This window comes from Ostrea edulis, chromosome 4, assembly GCF_947568905.1.
Source record: "Ostrea edulis chromosome 4, xbOstEdul1.1, whole genome shotgun sequence".
Taxonomy (NCBI): Eukaryota; Metazoa; Mollusca; class Bivalvia; order Ostreida; family Ostreidae; genus Ostrea; species Ostrea edulis.
Window position 1 is genome coordinate 89200189 of NC_079167.1, and position 25242 is coordinate 89225430.

The window sequence follows — 25242 nt, forward strand, 5'->3', positions numbered from 1 at the left end:
GTTTTCACATTCATATCTTTGCAATGTTTATTTATTCTAATATTTTCACATGTCCTCAAAAAGTATTGATTTATTCGAACAGAGCATTGTCCTCTAACTTATTTAACGTACGAGCTGTTTAGTGAGTAAAGTCACATGACGATCATATGACTCCACTTTCCTCTCCATGATCATGATGTTGCGTTCGGTGGAAATTTTAACTTTATTTACTTTGTCTTTGATACTCCATCTTTCTAGTGGTAAGACTTTTATATACATCTATACGAAGAAGAAACAAATATAACTAAAATGGTGTTTATTGGTTTATTGACATTGAAGCACAACTTTTTATAGTCATAAGTTGTAGTTTTGCCGTGATAGACAATGTATTAAGGTAGCTCATTACACCAAAATTTTATCGAATGATGAAAAATATTCATATCATGCACTAAATCATAGCCAGTGTAATTTGAACTCTTGAATCTCTGATTTGCAAACAAAACACTTTTTTTTTTAGCTCACCTGAGCCGAAGGCTCAAGTGAGCTTTTCTGTTCAAACTTTGTCTGTTGTCGGCGTCAGTGTCGTCGATGTCATCATGGTCATCGTTGTTGTAAACTTTTCACATTTTCATCTTCTTATCCAGAACCATTTGGCCAATTTCAACCAAACTTGGCAAATCATCCTTGGGTGAAGGGCTTTCAAATTTGTTCAAATGAAGGGCCATGCCCCCTTTAAAATGGAGATAATCACGAAAATGCAAAATTAGGTAAGGGTCACATAAAAATCTTCTTCTTAAGAACCACTGGGACAGAGTAGCTGAGATTTACATGAAAGCTTCCTGACATAGTGCGGATTCAAGTTTGTTCAAATCATGGCCCCTGAGGTTGGGGCCACAATAGGGGATCAAAGTTTTACATAGAAATACATAGGGAAAATCTTTAAAAATCTTCTTAGTTTAAACAATATTTATTCGTAAATAATTCGATAATGTTTACAAACAATGTCTTATACATGAAATAGATTGAGAAACAAGCCAAAAGGCTTATATTAATCTCGCTCTAAATATCTTACAAGTAAGAGGTGAATGAAAATTCTAAGTAAAATAAGTCGTGTACTAATTATTACAATACATGCAAAAACAAATAGGAATAAGAGAGAAAAGCTGGAATTGAATATTGGGAGAAAAAATAACACACGTTTATATGTATGATAAGTGTCGATACAGATCAAATGCATATAAACTATAGACAAAGTTGAAATAATAAATTGTAGAGTTGTGCCATATAAACAATAAGTAATAAACACAGGTTTTCCACTTATTATAACCTTGGTGCACATGAGTATATTTTATATACAATATGACAGTATTACATGTAGATGTAGTAGAACAGCTTTCAGAACCTTTTACTTTCAACAAAAAATTTTTGGGCTAAATAAAAAATGCTGTTGTTCTCACTTTCAGATAAATTTTCATTACCGTATAACAATAATTCTACATTAAGTGGATATGGAAGTGTCAGAATTGTATTGGTCCTAACTCTTGAGTACATATTACAGCGTAAAAGAAAATGATCAATACTTTCTACTTCTCCACAAATGCAAAGGGGTGAATTAAATAATTTTCTTTGAAACATATGAAGATTAAGAGCACTGCATTCTAATCTCAATTTTGCATGAAGAGTTTGTCAGATTCTTGTTCCTAAATAAAAATAGTTTGGAATATTAATGACACTTATATTAAGATATTTCTGAAAGCTAGATAGAGATGGATTTAATTGGACATTTCGAGGAAGTGCATTCCATTTCCTTATTGTAGATGGAAAAAATGAATTAATTTAAAGTATAGCTTGGTTCTAGAGTTGATTTCTTGCAGTGAGTTAGTTGCTCTTGTGTTGTAGTTGTGACCTTGATTTCTCAGAGACTGAATTATATTGTTTAGATAATTGGGAGTCATGTTATGGTATATCTTGTGGAGTTGAATTAGTCAATGATTTTCTCTACGCTTGACAATGGATCCCATCCCGTTTCCTTATATAGAAGATGCCTGGATGCTAGTCTATTACCTCCCGTAACTATTCTGGCTGCTTCTAACTGTATGTTTTCAATTTTATTAACTAAATATTCTGGTATATTGTCCCATATAATGTCAGCATATTCTAGGACGGGTCTTACAAATGAAAAATATATTTTTTGCAGAGTTTTTCTATCTAAGATAAACTTGACCCTTCGTAATATACTCAGGCGTGAATAGGCTTTTTTCACTATTTCGTCTATATGGACTTGCCAAGATAAATTACTACTGAAAATGACCCCTAAATGTTTATGAGATTCGACTTCTTTTAGATGAACATCGTTAAATATCAATGAAGAATGGAAAGGTTTCTTGACCTTATTAGATATAGTTAGACATTCTGTTTTAGTGGGATTAAAAGATACAAGCCATTGTTTTGACCATTTGTTGATTTTTTCGAGATCTTCATTAAGCAAAGATGCTGAAGTGTCTGCATTATCAACAACAATATAAAGTGATGTATCATCAGCAAACAGTTTGACCACACATGCAATATCTATGACCAAGTCATTTATATAAATAAGAAAAAGTAGAGGACCAAGTATACTCCCTTGGGACACCCCAGACCTAATGTATCCTATGTCTGATTTACTACCATTAATAACGACGTACTGTTTCCTATCATATAAGTAACATCTAAACCAAGTGAGTAATTCACCACGAATTCCAATTTTTTCAAGCTTGTATAATAACCCCTTATGCCACACTTTGTCAAAGGCTTTACTTATATAAAAAAATATAACTCTAACTTCTTTTCCCTGATCGAGTGCCTTATAGAAGTCACTAGTAATACTTAATAATTGATTGACTGTAGAGTCGTTAGGCCTAAAGCCAGATTGATGTGACGTAAGAATAGCTTTGGTATGAATAAAATTATATAAATATTTAAAGACACACTTTTCCATGCATTTACCAAGAATGCTTAATAGAGATATTGGCCTGTAATTACTGACGATACTACTATTGCCTTTTTTAAATACAGGGATAACATTTGCTATTTTCCATTGGTCTGGGACTTTAGACCTATGAAGCAATGAATTATAAAACTTACTTAAAGGTAAAGCAATAGTTGATGATGCTTGTTTAAGTAAAGTAGGATTGATGCAATCCGGCCCAGTGGCCTTGTTTGTATTGAGTGTTTCCAAGACATCTTTAACATCTTCTCAAGAACCAATGAGCCAGAAGAGCTGAGATTTATGTGAAAGCTTCCTGGCATAGTGCAGATTCATGTTTGTAAAAATCATGGCCTCCAGGGGTAGGTCGGGGCCACAATAGGGACTAAGGTATTACATGCAAATATATATGGAAAGTCTTCAGACATGGGCCAAGGTGACTTACATGTAGGTGAGTGATGTGGCCCATGGGCCTCTTGTTATCATTCTGGACCCCCCTCCCCCCCAAATCATATATATATTTGAGAGCTTGTATTACTATCTCGATATAGAAATCATGCTTCATACGAGCTGCTTAAATGAGCCATTAAATAAAAGTTTAGCATATAATGAGTCCCTCAAATACCAAAAGTATCATTGAATAGACTGTAACATTTTTTTAAATCTAAGATTTAAAGAGGTTCCGATATATAAACAGATTTGTTCTGTAGATATAACATTAAGTGGATTTAGATATCTCCTACAAAAATTGTATAATGGGAACAAATCTATCTTCTCTCGGGTTTACTACCTGTTTTTACATCTCTCGGAATGGCAATGACAAAGAGGATTTTCAGTATTTACAATTCAAAAAATTAAAAGTGAAAAAAATTTCCTAGTAATGCTGAGAATATGGGAGCTCTGCTGACAGCCTATCTAGCAAAGATCCCAGAATCCCATACAGCTGCTGCTGCTAATGGAATGTCATTCTGGGGAAGAAGGAGATATTGTTTGCATGCTTGGGATGAAAATTACCGCAGCATCCAACCATTGTTCATCATTCATGGACTTATTAACCCCAACTTCCAACTCCTCCCCTTATAAAAATCAATAATATTTTTAAAAACAATTTACATATATAATTTTGTTGAATCTGCTATTTCTTTGGTTTGTTAATATTTGTGTATTTATCATTATTTTAACATTGCCAAGATCAATTTCTATTCAAAGATTTCAGGGTCATCAATCTCCCTAAATTAAGTCTGATGAAAGGACCCTTCCCATTTGCAAAACAAGCCAAAATTTTCACAATTGCTAATCTAGAAATTTCTAATTTTGAGATGCAAGTAAGGTTCATCTCTTAAATAATCATACAGCACAATACACATTATACAGAGAGTTCTAAACTACCCTTCATTAACTTAATGGGGGGGGGGGGGGGGGGGGGGGGTACTGAGTGAATGTAACTTAGGTACTTTCTGTCTTGGTCATAACTTTAAATTATTTTTAATCTTTTTAGCTCACCTGAGCCGAAGGCTGAAGTGAGCTTTTCTGATCACATTTTGTCCAGCGTCCGTCTGTCTGTCTGTCTGTAAACTTTTCACATTTTCATCTTCTTCTCATGAACCACTGCGCCAATTTCAACCAAACATGGCCAAAAGCATCCTTGGGTGAAGGGCTTTCAAGTTTGTTCAAATGAAGGGCCATGTCCCTTTCAAAGGGGAGATAATCACAAAAATGCAAAAATAGGGTGGGGTCATTTAAAAATCTTCTTCTTAAGAACCACTGGGCCAGAAGAGCTGAAATTTACCTGAAAGCTTCCTGACATATTGCAGATTCAAGTTTGTTCAAATCATGGCCCCTGGTGGTAGGATGGGGCCACAAGGGGGGATCAAAGTTTTACATACAAATATATAGGGAAAAACTTTAAAAATCTTCTTCTCAAGAACCACTAAGCCAGAAAAGCTGAGATTTACATGAAAGTTTCCTGACATAATGCAGATTCAAGTTTGTTCAAATCATGGGCCCCGGGGGTTGGATGGGGCCACAATAGGGGATCAAAGTTTTACATACAAATATATAGGAAAAATCTTTAAAAATCTTCTTCTCAAGAACCACTGAGCCAGAAAAGCTGATTTTTACATGAAAACTTTCTGACATAGTGTAGATTCAAGTTTGTTCAAATCATGGCCCCCGGGGATAAGATGGGGCCCCAAGGGGGGATCAAAGTTTTACACACAAATATATAGGGAAAAACTTTAAAAATCTTCTTCTCAAGAACCACTAAGCCAGAAAAGCTGAGATTTACATTGAAAGCTTCCTGACATAATGCAGATTCAAGTTTGTTCAAATCATGGGCCCCGGGGGTTGGATGGGGCCACAATAGGGGATCAAAGTTTTACATACAAATATATAGGAAAAATCTTTAAAAATATTCTTCTCAAGAACCACTGAGCCAGAAAAGCTGAGATTTACATGAAAGTTTCCTGACATAATGCAGATTCAAGTTTGTTCAAATCATGGGCCCCGGGGGTTGGATGGGGCCACAATAGGGGATCAAAGTTTTACATACAAATATATAGGAAAAATCTTTAAAAATCTTCTTCTCAAGAACCACTGAGCCAGAAAAGCTGATTTTTACATGAAAACTTTCTGACATAGTGTAGATTCAAGTTTGTTCAAATCATGGCCCCCGGGGATAAGATGGGGCCCCAAGGGGGGATCAAAGTTTTACACACAAATATATAGGGAAAAACTTTAAAAATCTTCTTCTCAAGAACCACTAAGCCAGAAAAGCTGAGATTTACATTGAAAGCTTCCTGACATAATGCAGATTCAAGTTTGTTCAAATCATGGGCCCCGGGGGTTGGATGGGGCCACAATAGGGGATCAAAGTTTTACATACAAATATATAGGAAAAATCTTTAAAAATATTCTTCTCAAGAACCACTGAGCCAGAAAAGCTGAGATTTACATGAAAGCTTCCTGACATAATGCAGATTCAAGTTTGTTCAAATCATGGGCCCCGGGGGTTGGATGGGGCCACAATAGAGGATCAAAGTTTTACATACAAATATATAGGAAAAATCTTCTTCTCAAGAACCACTGAGCCAGAAAAGCTGATTATTACATGAAAACTTTCTGACATAGTGCAGATTCAAGTTTGTTCAAATCATGGCCCCCGGGGGGTAGGATGGGGCCACAAGGGGGGATCAAAGTTTTACATACAAATATATAGTTAAAATCTTTTTCTCAATAACCACTGAGTCAGAAAAGCTGATATTTACAAGAAAACTCTCTGACATAGTGTAGATTCAAGTTTGTTCAAATCATGGCCCCCGGGGGGTAGGATGGGGCCACAAGTGGGGGGGGGGGGGGTCAAAGTTTTACATACAAATATAGGAAAAAGCTTTAAAAATCTTCTTCTCAAGAACCATTGGGCCAAAGAAGTTGACATTTACATGAAAGCTTTCTGACATAGTGTAGATTCAAGTTTGCAAAGGGTAGTTTGGGCCATAACAGGGACCAAGGCTTTACATGCAAATATATATGGAAAGTCTTCAGATATGGGCCAAGGTGATTCAGGTGAGCGATGTGACCCATGGGCCTCTTGTTTAATTGAAACGATAACCTGGAGGAATGTACGTAAAATAAACTGTTTTGCAGGAGAATACACTTATGGAACAGTGACATGTAAAGATCAGGTTTGTAAATACCAGCCCAACGTACTGAACTTCAAGGCAACGGCATGTGGTTCGTACAACGACACCCTACTGCAGACAGGCTGGGGGATATTGGACATTGTAGGGGGACAGGGGGACGACACAGATGTGGACATACTGTATGGAGCGGGCTATCTGGAAGGGATCTTCACTGCAGAGTAATTACCTCAGTAAACTGTAAACCTGGTGACAATTAAATTAACGAGTCACCAGGACGACTAATTGTGTCTGAAGTTCGTTATAAGCGCAATATGTTCTATCCATTCTAGTATAGCAGTATGTTCTATCCATTCTAGTATAGCAGTATGTTCTATCCATTTTAGTATAGCAGTATGTTCTATCCATTTTAGTATAGCAATATGTTCTATCCATTCTAGTATAGCAATATGTTCTATCCATTCTAGTATAGCAATATGTTCTATCCATTCTAGTATAGCGATATGTTCTATCCATTTTAGTATAGCAATATGTTCTGCCCATTCTAGTATAGTGATATGTTCTATCCATTCTAGTACATGTATAGCAATATGTTCTATCCATTTTAGTATAGCGATATGTTCTATCCATTCTAGTATAGCGATAAGTTCTATCCATTTTAGTATAGCAGTATGTTCTATCCATTCTAGTATAGCAATATGTTCTATCCATTCTAGTATAGCGATATGTTCTATCCATTCTAGTACATGTATAGCAATATGTTCTATCCATTTTAGTATAGCGATATGTTCTATCCATTTTAGTATAGCAATATGTTCTATCCATTTTAGTATAGCAGTATGTTCTATCCATTCTAGTATAGCAATATGTTCTATCCATTCTAGTATAGCGATATGTTCTATCCATTCTAGTATAGCGATATGTTTAATTTATGGATCATATCATACTATAAACAGTAAATTAAAAATGAATTTTTTCCAATAGTGAATGGATGCTTTTGTTCTGTGTTGAAAAAGGTTGGTCCAATATTCTAGGTTCTCACATGATTGATATGCATGTAATAGTGATTATAAATCAGATTGTATAAAATTAGCAAAACAAGGGCCTTTATTCTTGTATATACTGTGCATGGTGCCAGACTTTGACCACTTTCAAAAAGATTTGAAATACATGTATACTTAAACTGCTGCTGTGGTTCTTAATACAGATGTCATTTAGATGGGGGATTTAACATGAGGAAAAAGTGTATCTGTATCACAGAAGTGATTCATAACAAAAATAATGACATTGTAATTTTAACTACACGAAGCTATCATTTTGAACTTCTTTCACAGGAGAATTTGGCAGCATTACCAGAATATAAAGGACTTTTTCTTGAGTTCAAGAAATGAGAAGGTAGTGAAGAATCTCGGGGAGTGGTTTGATCAACAGAACACGTGGATGAGAAGCATGATCAAGAAGAGTAAGAGTGACCCTCTGTGGAGACACATTGGTCTCATCATGGCACAGTTTGATGGATTAGTGGCAGGCTATAAAGCTGCAGCAAAACCTGAGCAGGTATTTGTATTGTATGAAGGCAAATTGTGGCTACCATCTCTTCCTGGTCCCTGCCTTTCATTTCTGAATCAGTTGAATTCCTTCCTTTCTCCATTCATATTTAATCCTGCCTAGATGTAATTGGTCAATTATTCATTAATTTATGAAGCAAAAAAAAAACAACCCACAAAAAAACCCAATGTTCTTTTATTTCTTGAATACATGCTACTCCTGTAGAATGTGAGATGTATTAATCTTAGTTAATGAATGACATTTTCCCAGGATTTAGATGTTTTAATCTTAGTTAATGAATGACATTTTACCAGGATCTAGATGTGTTAATCTTAGTTAATGAATGACATTTTCCCAGGATCTAGATGTGTTAATCTTAGTTAATGAATGACATTTTCCCAGGATCTGGATGTTTTTGCCTTCCAAGTCTTGAATGGAGCCGGGGACTTGCTGGACTTGTTGAATGTAATTGACCCCTCCTCCTCCGCAGATTGGCAAACGATGACCCACAGCCAAATACTGTCTTATGTACAGGACAAAGGCATGTGCTCAGCTCTTATCAAGGTATACGAACAGGTCATTGAATCAAATTAACAAAATAGGTTTATAGGACTAGCCTTGTAAATGATTACTAGAGTAATATACATGTACATGGTATACCACAATACATAAAAATGTTTTACTGTATCACGGTATGAAAATCATGTATCTGTGTTTCACGATTTATTACATTTTCATCATTTAATGTTTGTTTGAATCAATTTTGATCGATTCTATTGAAATAAATGTCCGATCAAGCTGTAAGTATTTATTAAAATGCTTGTAAAATGGTGTTCATGAAACTCTGTATTAGTAGTTGTTGACAAAGATGGCGTCTGATTATGAGCACATTATCGTAGCACATATAGATAAAAAAAATTCAGAACAGACAGGCACAAATTATTGAATTATGAAACGTCTTATATCACGATACAATCTCAATGTATTGTAGTATATCATGATATGCTTTAGTCACATTGATACACCTCAATAATTACTCATTCTAATACCCATGCAAGTCAAATTTTCATGCTGTTTTTGGTTCACCTGATTAAACTTATTTCTATGTCATATTTTGAATATTTGCTGTTCTGCCCATTGACTGTGAATTAGAGGGGATAAAATAACACAGCATGTTGAAGAAGGTGCACTGCTAGATATTTTCTTTATTTTAAGTTAACATGATTTATTTCCTAGGTGCTGGGAGCTTTATTATATGTTCACATGATTTTATTTCCTAGGTGTTAGATTAACATGATTTTATTTCCTAGGTGCTGAGTTCACATGATTTTATTTCCTAGGTGCTGGATGCTTTATTCTAAGTTCACATGATTTTATTTCCTAGGTGCTGGGTGCTTATGAGGATATCTTCATGTCTCACTCCAGTTGGTTCGTGTACCAGGCCACCATGAGGATTTACAAACATTATAACTTTAACGTCAGAGATCCTGCAACTTCAGCTAAAAGAGTCTCATTTTCCAGCTATCCAGGTATATGCATGTATTTATCAGGGCGGGGGCGCTGTAGTAATCAGGCTGTGCATGCATCCGTACGTTTTCTGGACTTTTTTGGCTATCCCTACAGCTATTGAATTGAAAATGTATGCATTAACCTTATATGATTGGTTACAAATCAAGTGTGAATTTGGGTTTTCATAGCTATTTTTGAAAGAGTTTTGGGCCTTGAACATAGCAAATTTGGGGAATTTGACAGTTTTCAAGACTTATTTAACTATCCCTGCAGCTATTGAATTAACAATTCACTCATGAACTTATATCAATGGGTTACAGATCAAGTTTGGGCTTTCTTAACCTACTTTTGAAAGAGTTACTGATCTTAAACTTAGCAAATGCCCCAAAGCGGGACGGTTTTGGTATCCTGTTTGATTCCAGTTTACTCGCACTATAGAAAGTTCAACAGTTCATATGGTAGACAGCATAATTATATGTCTCTTATGGTATGTAATTTACACAGTAAAAAACTATTTAAAACCCCGCATAGAGTCTGGTAGGAATCGCATTTTATGTTCATCCATCTCCTCCAGTTTGTTGTGACACACTATCTTGAACAGGTGTCACTGTGATGTTTTCAAATTTTGTACAGACGTATATTACAATGAGAGAAAGACACCTATAAATTTTGTGGTTATATGGCTTTGTCTGTCTGTATGAACTATCCTTAGAAAGATGTTTATTAAGTAAGTTAAAACACCTGCCCACTGTTTGCTTAATGAATAGCAATTTCATCAAACCCTTTAAAAGTAACAAAAATTCCCGTCATCTTCCAAGTGCTGATGGAAATACCCAGTAGATCCTGACTCAGGTAAATAAGCTAGGTTCTCACAGCCTCTGGATATGTGTACAGTACCATTCAGAATTAAGATGTTTGTAATTCATTACTGCAAAATCATCAAAGCTTTCTAGGAGCAAATATTTGTTTCTTTCTTGGCATGAACATACCCACAAATTCATGTCTTCTATGAAAGCAGACAAATAAGAATGGAGAAAGGCAATATTTAACCTCTTCCTCAACCTTTCACCATACAGATCAAAAAAAATTTTTTGGCATCCATCCAAAAGCATTTGACCCCTGGACATCATATAAAAGTATGTCTGTATGTGTGTTAGCTCTTCTTAAAAGGAATGCTGGTGTGAAGTGCTGCAGTTCATACACTCATGTATTTTCAAAAATGAAATTTATTTCTTATATCTATATTCTGCCTTCATTTCTGTCGGAATTCCCAGTCATTGGAACTATATATTCATTAAGGAATTCTGCATTAATGCACGCATTGTTTACAACTGTTCATTAGAAAATGCCTATGATTACAATTTGTAAACTTTATAAGATATTATAGGCAAAAACATTGGAAATGTTCATATATGTACATGTAATTGAAGACTGAACAAAGATATGTTACTCAGTGGGTGTGATAGAAATTGAAGATGCTTTATCATTTTTAATACCATCACACAGCCTCAGAGAAGTCATTTTCCAAGGAACGGAATATGACGGATATTTCTTACGAAAACTGAAGACAGTTGAGTTTCAATATTAATTTTGGATTAGAAATATTGTAATTCTTGTGTTTGCTTCGTATTTCAGGATTTTTAGAGTCCCTGGATGACTTCTATCATATGAGCAGCAATATGGTCATGCTTCAAACCACAAACAACGTCTTCAACAAGACACTGTACAATTATGTCAAACCAGAGTCGTTGTTTGCCTGGCAGCGAGTACGGGTCGCTAACATGATAGCAAATGGGGGAGAAGAGTGGGCAAAGATTGTGGCCCAGTATAACTCAGGTAGGAATGGGGGAGAGGAGTGGGCAAAGATTGTGGCCCAGTATAACTCAGGTAGGAATGGGGGAGAGGAGTGGGCAAAGATTGTGGCCCAGTATAACTCAGGTAGGAATGGGGGGGAGGAGTGGGCAAAGATTGTGGTCCAGTATAACTCAGGTAGGAATGGGGGAGAGGAGTGGGCAAAGATTGTGGCCCAGTATAACTCAGGTAGGAATGGGGGAGAGGAGTGGGCAAAGATTGTGGCCCAGTATAACTCAGGTAGGAATGGGGGAGAGGAGTGGGCAAAGATTGTGACCCAGTATAACTCAGGTAGGAATGGGGGAGAGGAGTGGGCAAAGATTGTGGCCCAGTATAACTCAGGTAGGAATGGGGGGAGGAGTGGGCAAAGATTGTGGCCCAGTATAACTCAGGTAGGAATGGGGGAGAGGAGTGGGCAAAGATTGTGGCCCAGTATAACTCAGGTAGGAATGGGGGAGAGGAGTGGGCAAAGATTGTGGCCCAATATAACTCAGGTAGGGATGCGGAGAACAATTCAGAATAATAAAAAAGAATGTGAAACGATATTCCCCTAGTGGTGATCTTGAGTGACTAAAGGATGACGTCTATTGTTTTTTAGCCGGCAATCATGTGACATGTTCCTTCAAACAAACAACAACAAAATACTCAGTGAATAAAAGATTCCAAATTTCAAAAAAATTCTTTGCAAAAGCAAGCATTTTTGTACAAACAATTTGATTTCACTGATGATGTGCTATTTGATTGGTTGATTGGCTTTCATCACATTGCCTTACACCATGTAAATTGGTTTGCTAGTAAGATAAGATAAGATTTTCTTTATTTCCTCCAAATTAATGGAGAGTATATCATAATCAAATTATAAACGTATTTGAACAGAACAGGAAAAAACATTTTTATATTATGTACATATTTAAAACTAACGATTACAATCTACAGTTTACGGCAGTCTATGACAAAAAACCCTCTATTTTTACACAATGTATTTGCAACTGTTAGCATGATTTGCTTCCATTTTGCATAAGAAATATTTTCAAAGCTTGTACCTTGAACACAACCGATTAAAGATAAAAATTGACATTCATGATCTTGATATTCAAACAAAGCATACTCTTCTACACTGAGTATTTGTAGAATATTTTCAAGCATAGTTTCTCTGTCTTCCTAAGGTTAAAACGGCTTAGCATAAGATGCATATTAAGATTATACGTATTCCTATTACATAATGGACACAATTTACAAACAATTTTCATTGAAGACACTTGTACTAAAAAGTTAATCAACAATCTTCCTTAACAATTTGCCATAATCTATTAGGCCTCAGCTTTGTGTGTAGTTTCCTGAAAAAGTACATATCAGTGTCCACGGAAAGAGAAGCAAGCCATTGTCTCTCTTCTGTTGCCCATATTGCTTTAATAACAAGTTTGGAAAATTCGTAAATTTTGGCAGTTCACACAGACATGAAATATACATGTAACATGTCTTCAAATACATGTACCAGAAAATGCAATAATTTGTGGTTTTTGATTTGTCAACGAAACTACGTAAAAACTTATCATAGCATGTATCATTGTCGCCAATTAATTTCAATACAGTGAGATATAAACAAGTGACTGATTACGATCCAGAGGTCATGTGATGTCATCTGGTAAAATGTGACGCATTAGATATGCAGGCAGATCAAGCAATGAAAATGTATTTTACGATAGAACAGAGCTTGATGTATTATGTTGTGTATAATGCTGTTGTTTTATGCTATTATTCAATACATTTATATCATACAGATATTGTATTGAATTTTTATCACAGTGTTTTTGTGTACAAATAGATCTATGTCTGTATGACAATGAGAGAAAAATCTCTCTAACATAGGTATCTTATTGTGCACACTTAATTCTGTTGATTTTCTATTACTTAGTAGACCTACACCAGTGCTTTGATGCAAATTAAGAAAACGAAGTAGTGCCCTCTTGGTTTATCATTAGGGGGCCTGTCCCCATACCAAATTAGGTTTTACTATATGCCCAATACGCCAGTTTCAAGATAAGAGCTCTTCTGTGTAGGAGGTGCATTTAGTGGAATTTTGAATGCCTAAGTAGGACAGAGTGGACCTACAGTCAGTGAGGAAGATGATAAAACATAAAAACAAGGTCATATTTGCAATTAAGTAATATCCTGGCCAGGATATGATTCGTACGAGCAACGAAATAACATGATACATATAATAAGAATTCCATGTATTTAATTACTCCCTGAATACTTATCATTTACTTAGCTTGTGTACCAGTGGCAGTGATTTTTTAAGGCCCATTTTGGTCCGAATTTCAGCCCTTTCCCCTCCTAAAAATTGCCAATTTTTTCCCAATTTAGCCTGCACTTTTCCCAATAATAAAATTATGAAAGGAAAATGTATTTGAAAAAAATAAACATTCGATGTGAATTATATATAAGACTTAACAAAGAGTTATGGGAATGATGATTTGGATAGAATAATTGGAAATTTTAGAAGGTTAAAGAAAATTAGATGTGTAAAATAAAGATGATATAATGTTTGATACGATTTTAAAACTTATTTACGATAAAATTGATTTTTCCGAATTTGACTGAAATTTCGATAATTTTTCCCAATTTGAAAGCTACAGGACCCTTGTAAAAAATGTAGAAAAATCACTGAGTGGAATTCAGGTGATGGAACTGAGTATGAGAAACTTACTGAGCACATTCACTTTTAAAGCAGTGATGAATATCTGTCCCACTCCCTCATGTTAACATCACAAGTTTTGTGTCATAATTACTGTGTATGAGAGTTCTCCAAAGGGAAATAACTCAGATATATCTTGAAACCGGCATAATAGAAGGGCTGGTCAAAAGACACTGTCACATATATAATACATGTAACATTGAAAGTACTGTAGGTAATAAAGTGCATTATGAAAGTGATTAATTTCATCTTTATTTTAGGTACCTATAACAACCAGTATATGATCATCGATCTGAAGAAAATTCATCTGAAGTCGTCTATAGAGGATGATGCATTATGGGTAGTTGAACAGATCCCTTCTCTTGTAGAGTCTGGAGATCAGTCTGCCATTCTAAGAACAGGTATAAGGTGCAAACTGAAAGTACTTGTTACTACCTTTATTTTGTCCCCTCATTTTATCAAAGGTAATGACATTTATTTCTGAAGGTCTGTCCATCTGTCTGTCTCATACATGCCAACTTTCCCGATTTCTGCGGGATTTTCCCGATTTGAAGCAACTGAAAAGGCAAATCCCGATATCCGGATCGGGATTGCAAAAATACCCCGAAATCCCGATTTTCTAAAAATATCTCCCATTTTACGACAACAAACCCCCATTTGCAACCAGAATTGGAAATCCCGCGTCATTTCTGAACTGGCCAATCAGAAATCGGGACAATAGTCAGCCATTGCTGTTTACCTGTGTCGCATGGTGTCGGGTTGGTCTGCCTGTGTCGGGGTGTTTATTGGACAGTACGAAGCATGTTTTGATAGTAATTAATCGGGAAGACGGATTTCAAATTGACATATCCTTTACACAAACGTGAATGACAACGATGATAGTGTCACCACCAAACTGTACAATCGGACATTCCGCATCTCGCTGTCTCGCTGACAGCATCCAAAATTTGCAATAAGGTACGTCAAATATATATTTTTTCCAACTATAATAATATAGGCTATCCAAATCTATCCGTCTATAGCGATGTATTATATAGTCTATATAGTGTAGTATTCATTAAATATACTTTGTGATGCGTAATTCGCACAAGTCTGTACTGAATTTTATATTTAGCAAGTAGCCTTAATTTACAAGTAAAACGGAATATTTTGATGTGTTTTTTTCCTGGAAATTATTTCAGATGTCATGGGTGCAAAGGTTTTGTTCGCAAACTTCATAGCAGGGCAGATCACTCCTTTTCTGGTTGCAATGCAGATTATTCCACCAGTCTCTGCAAGCCCATGTTTACAGACAAGCAAGATCGCCTTTGCAGTCGTACCTAAATGCACGTGCTTTAATTTAAATTTTGATATATAGACCGTCCAATGTTTATTGTATGGTGTAAAATGATGCAACCTTAAATATTATTTGATAATATGTATGTGACTTGTTGGAGAAGATTTTTTGTTGAATAGATGATTTTAATAAAATATTTATGTATATCTTTCAAAGTTTTTTTTATATAGTTAATGGTCAAACACATTTGATGTTGTGTTAATATATGATACATTAACAATGATTTGATTGATATTTTATTTGAAAGGACAAATATTTATTTTCATGCTAAAATGTCATGAATTTTGAGCTTTGAAAAAAGGTCGTCGCGCGCAAAATCCCCCATGGGGATTTTGAAAAGTTGGCATGTATGGACACTGTCTGTGATGCCTTGATTTCTAGAAAATATTCCAAATTAAACCATCTGATCTTTAACAACCTTTAGATATGACTGAAGGATTCACCCTATTGTTTTTATGTCAAAGGGCAAGGTCACATAGTGGGGTCATACATTCACCAAATTTGCTTGTTGAAGCTGGAGGTGATATTGCAGCACAATAGTGCATAGAATATGAGTTTATGTGGAATATGTACCACAAAGTGCTGTAAACAGCTTGCACTGTACTTTATGGTGTCATTTCTAAAATCCAACCACCTGCTGTTGCACTCGCATCTAACCCGAGTTCGTTCCCCAGGGTTGGCAGTGGACAGTGCTAATATTTTAGCCGACCAGATACAGTAATATGAATTATAGAACTTGTATGTTAATTGTTAATTTAGCCAGAGCACAATAATATATAGATATACATATAGCCATAGCGCAATGATGTGCATTTTCTAAAAGTATGTTTGTATAGTTAATCCTATACATTTTGCAGATAATACCTCTGAGATATGAGAAGCCATTATACTATTTATTTGGAAAATAAGACATCTCTCTCTTCTAAAGAGATATCTCTTATCTTAAAGGGATATCTCTTTAGGACAAGAAATATAACTTATAAGTTGAGAGATATCTCTCAACTTCGATAGATGTTTCTCTAAGAAAGAGATATCTCTCACTTTTGCTTTCACTTAGAGAGATATTTCTTCATCTAGAAAGATGTCTCTCTAACATGAAAATATATCTTTATGAGGATTTGTATGAGAGATATCTTTAAAAGTAAGAGATATCTCATAAACATCCAAAAGAGATATCTCGAAATTAAAGAGATATCTCTCCATTATTTTAATTCAGGTCTAGTCAGTGAAGCTGTTACTAGTAATTTTAGACTTGGCAATTCAAAATGGATATTGGTGAAGTACAACTTGACGTATTGATGATATTCGTGCATCTACAGGCACATTTGATGCTCCCACAATATTCATTATAATTTCGAGTTCAACAGATGATTTATCTATTCATTTTTGATATTTGCTTATTTCCCCTTTTTGTTGAGGGATGTGGAGGATAACAATATAAATATATCTAAATGTAAGTTTAATTTCCTATCAGTTTCTAAAACATAAAGGCATGAAAGTCCTGCAGCAATTACATGTATCATACATTTCGCAAGGCTCAGCCTGGCCGTAACTAGTTGATGCCGTCCCAACGACCTCCTCAAACTTTCCGCCATTTTTGTGTTTAGCACATCATGTCAAATGAATGGGAAAGTTCATGCATGGAAGAAATCATTGTAATCAAAGGGAGAAAGATATGGCTTATATCAACTTTAAGAAACATCTTTCAAATTTAGAGAGATATCTCTTTCTGAAGATCTGAAAGGATATCTTTTTAACTTTTACAGATATCTCTGTAACATTGATAAAGAAATATCTCTATTGTAAAGAGATATCTCTAAAAGTTAAGAGATATCAATTTAAGTTAAAGAGATATCTTTCTAGGTTAAAGAGAAATCTATCTAGCTTTAAGAGATATCTTTCTAGGTTAAAGAGAAATCTATCTAGCTTTAAGAGATATCTTTTCACTCTAAAGCAGTATCTCCTTACCATGTTTACAGTAAAGATATAAAATGTTGAAGAGATATTTTTGTATTGAATAGATGATAAAATGGCTTGCCATACTGAGAGGTGTTTAAAAATGTTTCCATTTCACAACTTCAAATGTTCACTAGCAAGCTAATGTAAACCATTGGTCAAAGTAAGTATGATAGTAAAATATTTCCATAAATATTATTTTAGGTTACTGGGCATCATACAATGTCCCTTTCTTTGAAAAAGTCTACAATCTTAGCGGCTACCCAGAAGTGGTGGCCAAGGAGGGAACAGATTTCTCCTACCAGCTGGCACCACGGGCCAAAATCTTCAGGCGAGACGAAGGCAAAGTGATGGACTTGGCTTCTATGAAAAAAATCATGAGATATAATGGTAAGCTCAGTAGTTTAAAAATATATTCATTAGAGATAACCAGCTCCTCAGATAATTAGATGATATTCTGTCTTTATGATACTTGTAAATCATGTTAATTAAGTAAAAAATAGGAGAGTTTCAAGTTACATTTTTCAACTTGTATACAATTGTGTTAGCCCCCTGAATTTCCAGTTTCTTGCAAGGTTATTATAAGTGGAAGTTAATGAAAGACATGAGAGATTTTTACACTTTAAATGTAACCGAGCTTAAAATATATTCCAAAAACAAATGTTACATCATGTGATACAGTTCACAACTTGGTAGAACTGAACTTCCAATGGAATTGCTTCTCGATAATAGAATTCAAGCTGACAAGGTGGGGGGGGGGGGGGGGGGGGGGGGGGCAGACTTATGAACACACTAATCTACATATTCCAGAAATCATTGTTCTCTGTATTAAAACACAAATATTTTTACTTCAATTATTGGGATGGGGGTATTCCTTAATTTAACATTGATTAACATTAAGGAGGATTAGGATAAGGGGGGGGGGGGGGGGGGGGGGGGGGGGGGGAGTCAAAGCTATTTGAATTTTTGCCAGCATCTTGATAATATTATTTCCTTTTGTCATTTGAACTCATTGACATAATATAGGATAAAGCAAAGTTTAAGCTATGTGTTTTAATTTACATGCCACGCAATTGTAAACATAGCAAAATAAATCTAGCACAGGTCACATGCATACTCAGTTCAAACTATCCAAGTATCAATAGTTCTGTAGCCCTTTAAAAGCATCCAAAAATGAACAACAGAGTTTAAAATTCACCACTCCACTGACCACAGCTCGCAGTTGCATTTGCTGCTCCAGTGAACACAGTCACAAAATATTTAAATCCAGCCTCTCTCTCTCTCTCTCTCTCTCTCTAGCCTTCTGCTGCTATATCAGGTTTGAGAACTCATACTATAAATACTTGTACATGTATCATCAGCACCAGAAGTATTGAAGGCTATCAAAATTTCAAAATCATGTGACTGCTGTGTGCAAATTTAGAATAAAATGGTTTTCTGGCAGTAACTTGAAACTTTCCTTTTATGATAATGCATATATTAATAATAATGACTCTCATAGTTCAACTTTCAAAGTAGCTCTGCATAACTTTTCAACAAGTGAAGAAATTTAAACTAAATAACAATTTGACAAATGAATTACTGTTTGTGTACTAATTTTAGAGGGATTCAAATTTTATCATATTTTGCAGTGAAGCAAGGATGCTAATATGAAGTTGTGCTAAAATATGAAATTCTCTGTTTATTCATTCTCATACATAGAAAAAGCGCTAAATAATGATTACACCGAATAGTGCATCGGCTCTGACTGTGCCGAAATTTAAGTGTGCTAAATTAAGTACGTATACATTGTTATATATAAAATCTTTGAAGAAGTACAGGTAGGTAAACAGAGATAAAACATCTCCAGTACACTGATGTTTATTGTGTAATGATTGGACACGCTGGCTCAGTAGCTCAGCTGGTAGAGCCTCAACATGGTTTGTAGGACGTCAGGTGTTCAAGTCTAAGTCTTGCAAATTAAAGTTTTCCTTCTTGTTACAAAGTGGTGCCCAACAGTTTCCAAAAATAGTCCATGGAAGGTTGATACCTCATTGAGAATTTCTTGGGAGAAAGCCTTAAGAAAAAAAGGGATGTGAAGTGTAATGATTATAGGGTAGCTAAGCTCAGTTGGTGCATGTAGAACACTTTCAGGATGTAATGATTGGTGCATGTAGAACACTTTCAGGATGTAATGATTATAGGGTAGCTAAGCTCAGTTGGTGCATGTAGAACACTTTCAGGATGTAATGATTGGTGCATGTAGAACACTTTCAGGATGTAATGATTATAGGGTAGCTAAGCTCAGTTGGTACATGTAGAACACTTTCAGGGTCGTGAATGGTCCTTGGTTCATGTCCTAATTTGGCTTAAACTTTTCTCATCTTGATACAGTTGTATAGTACTGCATATATGAGGTTTGTTGTAAAAGGTTTTTGGACACATTGGAATTTTAAGAGTTACTGGAGATTCCTTATTTTATACAGGCATACTTAATATGGTGAAATGACTTGTATACATCAAATTGCGTAAACATTATTATTGAATTCACTTGTAGTCTTGATCCATGTATTTTAGCAACAGAAAATAAAAGCGAGTAATTCTATTTCACAAATGATCACGAAATTATGCGATAATTAATTCCTCGCGTATATTTAGAAATCTACAGTAATTTATGAAACTTTGCATAGTGAGAACTTTTTTGTCATGTTTTGATTATATTTGTCAGTCTTAGCATTGTACTATCTTAGATACATTTAAAATTACTTTAGCAGTAATTCCAGTATGATTCATCATCATCATCAATCGGTTTTGATTATACAGGCCATGTATTAATCCTCATGTCGAGGGTGTGGCTGTGGCCTGTCTCTTTTGAGAGCGAAGTCTTCCTCTCCACGCATGGCGATCCAGTGGGTTGGTAAAGTCCATGTTCAGGGCTACACGATCACGTGTCATGAGTTCATCCCAACCCTGAAAGCTTTGGTCTGCCTTGGCTCCACTGTGCTGCAATGTTCATGCATCTGACCTGCGAGATCCAGCTTGTGCTGTGCTCAACGTGTCCAAGCTATCTCAGCCCAAATGGAGAACTTCAGCAATGTCTCTTATTTTGAGCCTAGATAGAAGAGTCTCAAAGTGGATGTCTTCAGGCTTGACCAGACAGGTCCATCTTATCATGGCTCTGTTGTTACGTTGAAGGAGCTTGACGGTGCTCGCTGATGTTGCTCACGTTTCTGAACTATAGAGCATGACACTCCTCACACGGCTGGAGTAAACTTGATCTCTGATTGTAGCTGGGAGTTGCTTGTTTGTGAGGATAGGAAGGAGTTCTCTAAATTTTTTCCAGGCTGACTTGCACTGCGATATGGCTGCAAGCTCACACCCTCCACCAGAATCTCCGAGGTAGCAGAAGTCAGCAACCACATCAAGTGTGTCTCCTTCAACCTCAACCTCGCTTACTGGCCTACCGTCTATTGGTCTTACTGTGCCCATACAGCGTGAAAATTATGAGAAAATTACACGTCTTGTTTAAGTGTATTGACAATAGCATGTTGAGTAGTTTTGCCGATTTCAAGATGTTGGAGTTATGGAGTCAGTGGTTCATTATTGTGCAGGTTAATGGAGAGGTCATGTGATGATGGGTGATACTGAATGACATGTCAGGGTTTCACTCAACTTCTGATGGTTAAGAATTCCAAATCTGAGAAAGAATTTCTTAGAATTTTATTATTGGGTATGTAAATAACCGGTGTCTTAGAATTCATTATTGGGTGTGTAAATAACCGGTGTTTTAGAATTCATTATTGGGTATGTAAATAACCGGTGTCTTAGAATTCATTATTGGGTATGTAAATAACCGGTGTTTTAGAATTCATTATTTGGTATGTAAAAACCTGTGTCTTAGAATTCATTATTTGGTATGTAAATAACCGGTGTCTTAGAATTCATTATTGGGTATGTAAATAACCGGTGTTTTAGAATTCATTATTTGGTATGTAAAAACCTGTGTCTTAGAATTCATTATTGGGTATGTAAATAACTGGTGTCTTAGAATTCATTATTGAGTATGTAAATAACTGGTGTCCTAGAATTCATTATTTGGTTTGTAAATAACCGGTGTCTTAGAATTCATTATCTCAGCTGAGATTCAGCTCAACTGGATATTTGGACTGTCACCTTCGGTGAGTCTAATCTCAGTCAAGATTCCTTTTATGACCAACTACATAAATAAATGCATTTTATAAGAGTTCATTATCATTTGTATAAATCTTTGTTTTCTGTGCTTTGGGAGTTTGCTGGTAATTTAAATTGCTTTAGTTGTACTTTTAGAATGCTTGTTGATTTAGAATGATGATTATTATGGGAAGTAAAATTTAATGTGTAATTAAAAAGAAATTTATGTTGCAGTATAGCATACTAATTATACTACAGTACATTTAGAGGGTTTTTTTTCCAATAAGGAACAGTTCATATCTTGAATTTGAATGAAATGTTAATGTATCAAGTTTCTGCCTCTCATTTCATGTGATGAATTTGTTTACAGTGATTACGATGATTGATGGTACTTGTAGATTACAAAAATGATCTGTATTCGGAAGGAAATTCCTGTAACACAATTTGTTGCCGTGGAGATCTGCGAGAAAAAGAGCCCAAGCCATCCGGTTGCTATGACACCAAAGTATGTGAGAAATAACCAAATTTTGTAGAAAATTCTAGTTATTTTCTACAAAATATGCAAATATCATTAATATGTAAGGTTGCAGGTCATTATAGTTTGTCAAAAGTGAAATGTTGTTATACATACATATGTATATTTATATATTTATTCATTTGTCATGTCATATTGATAAATGGGTAAGCCAAGAAGGTTAAAAGCTTTTATGTTTTATGTTTCAGGTGTCAGACTATAAAATGGCATTGAACTTTGAGGCTGACATTGTTAATGGCCCTACTTTGGGTTCAGGGTTACCCCCCTTCTCATGGACACCGGCGTTTAAGCAGGCACATATTGGTTTACCAACAACGTATAAATTTGAATTTCTGAGAACTTCTCCAAAATTTAAAACACCATGAATTTAAATGCATTCCAACCACACATACACTGCTTACCACAGAAATTTTAACCCAGTTGTTTCTTTTGAAATGACATGATACATGATGTATAAGTCTGTGTTATGTTGAAGAATTTTTTAAATAACTATCATTTATACATTATACTTTTTTCACCCTTTATAATCTTGTTGAGCAATCTCTTGTACCAATCTACTCTATTGAGACTTAAGAGTCTGATATTATTGTTTCAAAACTACTTTATTCAAATGCATTGACAGTTACTTAAACTCACAAGTACTGTATTTAGTTAGTCCTTGCTAGTACTATGTTTGTAATCTCCATCTTATTCTGTGTATGTTATTTTGTACAATAATTGATTTTTGCTTAGTCATAATCATATTCTGTTAAATATGTCAATTCATATTTAGAATATGAATTAGGATTTGATACTTATGCCTTGCCTTTGTTAAGGTTGTTTATCTTATTCATGGATGGTCAACTGTAATTTTGTCATGTGTATATACATACATCTACACAGATATATAAGATAAAAAAAGAGACACAAAGACTTTTAGTATCAATTCAATCTTCAGAAGCTTTGATTGTTTGTTTATTGTTTAATGTCCCTCTGGAGAATATTTCACTCATATTGACATAAGGAGACGTCACCACTGCCAGTGAAGGGCTGCATAATTTAGGCCTAATGCTCGGCGCTTATGGCCATTGAGCAGGGAGGGATCTTTATCGTGCCACACTTGCTGTGACAGGGGGCCTCAGTTTTTGCAGCCTCATCCGAAAGATCACCCCATTTAGTCGCCTCATACAACAAGCAAGGGGTAGTGAGGAGCTATTCTAACCCGGATCCCCACAGGACCAAAAGCCTTGATATGAAAGTGCTAAAGATTTACTAAATGTCTCTTTTTTTACCTATATTTTTACCAGTCGTTGCAAAAAGTAATTGAATATATATAGTACTAAAATGACCAACAACACTAACAACATGAAAATATGAAGTTGTCAAATTTTCGGGACGACCTGTCCCTTCTTCAGATGACAGAATATTTACATAGAAATGAAAACTAACCTAAATAAGATTAAAAAGCAAATGAGCATGAAAAGTAAGTTACAAAACTTAAGAACAAACAGAATGTCCACATATTGAAATTATCGAGTCCAGTTAATACGGGGTGATAAAAAAACATCTCATTTGAACGAGTATGGAGACTGAATTGAACTAGTGAACTCTTACGCTGTTGGATGTTGAGTGTTGTTGGTTTTTAGTGCTTTATTTATATAAACACAACTGTGGTAAGAATGTAACATTCTCCCATTTTCAGCTTTGTTTCATCACTTTGCTGCAGTTCTGTTTTGTTTTTAATAGCATGTTATGAAACACCTGGGATGATTCATAAATTTCTTCAAACAAGGCTTTGTATAGTTCACTTCACAGATCATGGAAAGCTCTTGTGTCTATTATTATCATTATTTTAAAACATTTATAAAGTGCACAATTTTGAAAACCAAAATGCAATCTCAATGGCGCTGTACATGCAAATTAAATTAAAAATACAAAGGTTTAAAACATTAAAATTGACTGATCTATTGCATGTACATGTATATTTCAGTAGTGTTGATGTCAGTTGAAGGAAAGACGTCAAAAAAAACCCCAAAAAACAACAACAAAAACAACTCTGCAAAACTTGTGTATAATGGGAGAACCAGTAAGAGCTAGTAGAAACCAATTTTTCTCAAACTCGAGTTTCTTAGTTTCTAAAATTTTCATGTCTCATGTCAAAATACGTGTACAAATATCAGGAAACTGGAGTTTGAGAAAACACTGGTTTCTTGCTTGCACTGGTTATAGAACCAATATTTGCTAAACGTGTATCTCTTACAAAGAGGTCAAATATGCTTATGATATTCATTACATGCAATCTCTAGGTTAATTGGAATGCTATAAAATTATCAGAATTATTGTATTTGTCAAAATTGACTATAGAGAGAATATATAAAATCTTGTTTCATTTAGCCCCACTTCAGATGTGCAGGTGCATTTAGCAATTGACACAATATTGCCTCCATTTTGGTAGGGAAAATTCTCAGAATTTGCACAACCTCAACAGTTCTGCCGACACACAAAATAGCCCAGAATAATTTTCTTAGATACAGGTAAATCAGGTGTTTGATAAATTACATTGTCACCCATACATTGTTGTGATAATAATGTTATTATTGTATAAAATATTATCTGTCAAACTGGCTGTGATATTTGGTCTGGGATCTGTTCTGAAGCATTGCATTAAAGCAATGATTTTTTTGGATGATTTGTTATTTTTGAAACAGATCATTCAAAACTAGTGACAGTGATGTGTCAAGATTCAATGCAGGTGTCAGTAACTTTACACTTTATGATAGAAATTTACATTACTTTGAAAATAGACTGCCATAATATTTGTGATTTTGAAAGAAATTGGTGTCAAAAACTTCACACTTTTATGACAGAAATGTACTTCAGATATGTTGAATATAGGCTGCAGTCACAATATCAGTGATTTTGAAAAGAATTAATCAGTGACTTTCATTGAAGTTGAAAGGGTGTACACATGTTCAAGTCTTTGTTGCTCAGGAATTCTCAGTGCTCCGGTACACAATAGTAAATTTTGGTCAATCATTGATATTAGTTTTTAGTGAGAAGCATGACCATGATTCCTTGAAACTATTTACTGATGTGTTG

At 35.1% G+C, this 25242-nt stretch overlaps 1 protein-coding gene and 1 long non-coding RNA gene across 2 annotated transcripts; both read left to right on the top strand.

Annotated features, from left to right (window-relative positions):
- Window positions 1-98: 98 nt before the first annotated feature.
- On the top strand, window positions 99-23935 carry LOC125668315 (phospholipase B-like 1). The gene is made up of 10 exons (XM_048902288.2): window positions 99-239; window positions 6590-6803; window positions 7917-8139; window positions 8533-8694; window positions 9515-9659; window positions 11275-11475; window positions 14449-14589; window positions 17685-17870; window positions 22028-22134; window positions 22353-23935. Exons 1-10 carry the CDS (start codon window positions 167-169, stop codon window positions 22527-22529), a joined length of 1629 nt encoding a protein of 542 aa, XP_048758245.2. The 5' UTR covers window positions 99-166; the 3' UTR covers window positions 22530-23935.
- Window positions 14672-15674, top strand: LOC130054425 (uncharacterized). The gene is made up of 2 exons (XR_008802741.1): window positions 14672-15145; window positions 15370-15674. It is a non-coding gene; the product is annotated as an uncharacterized LOC130054425 (long non-coding RNA).
- Window positions 23936-25242: the final 1307 nt, after the last annotated feature.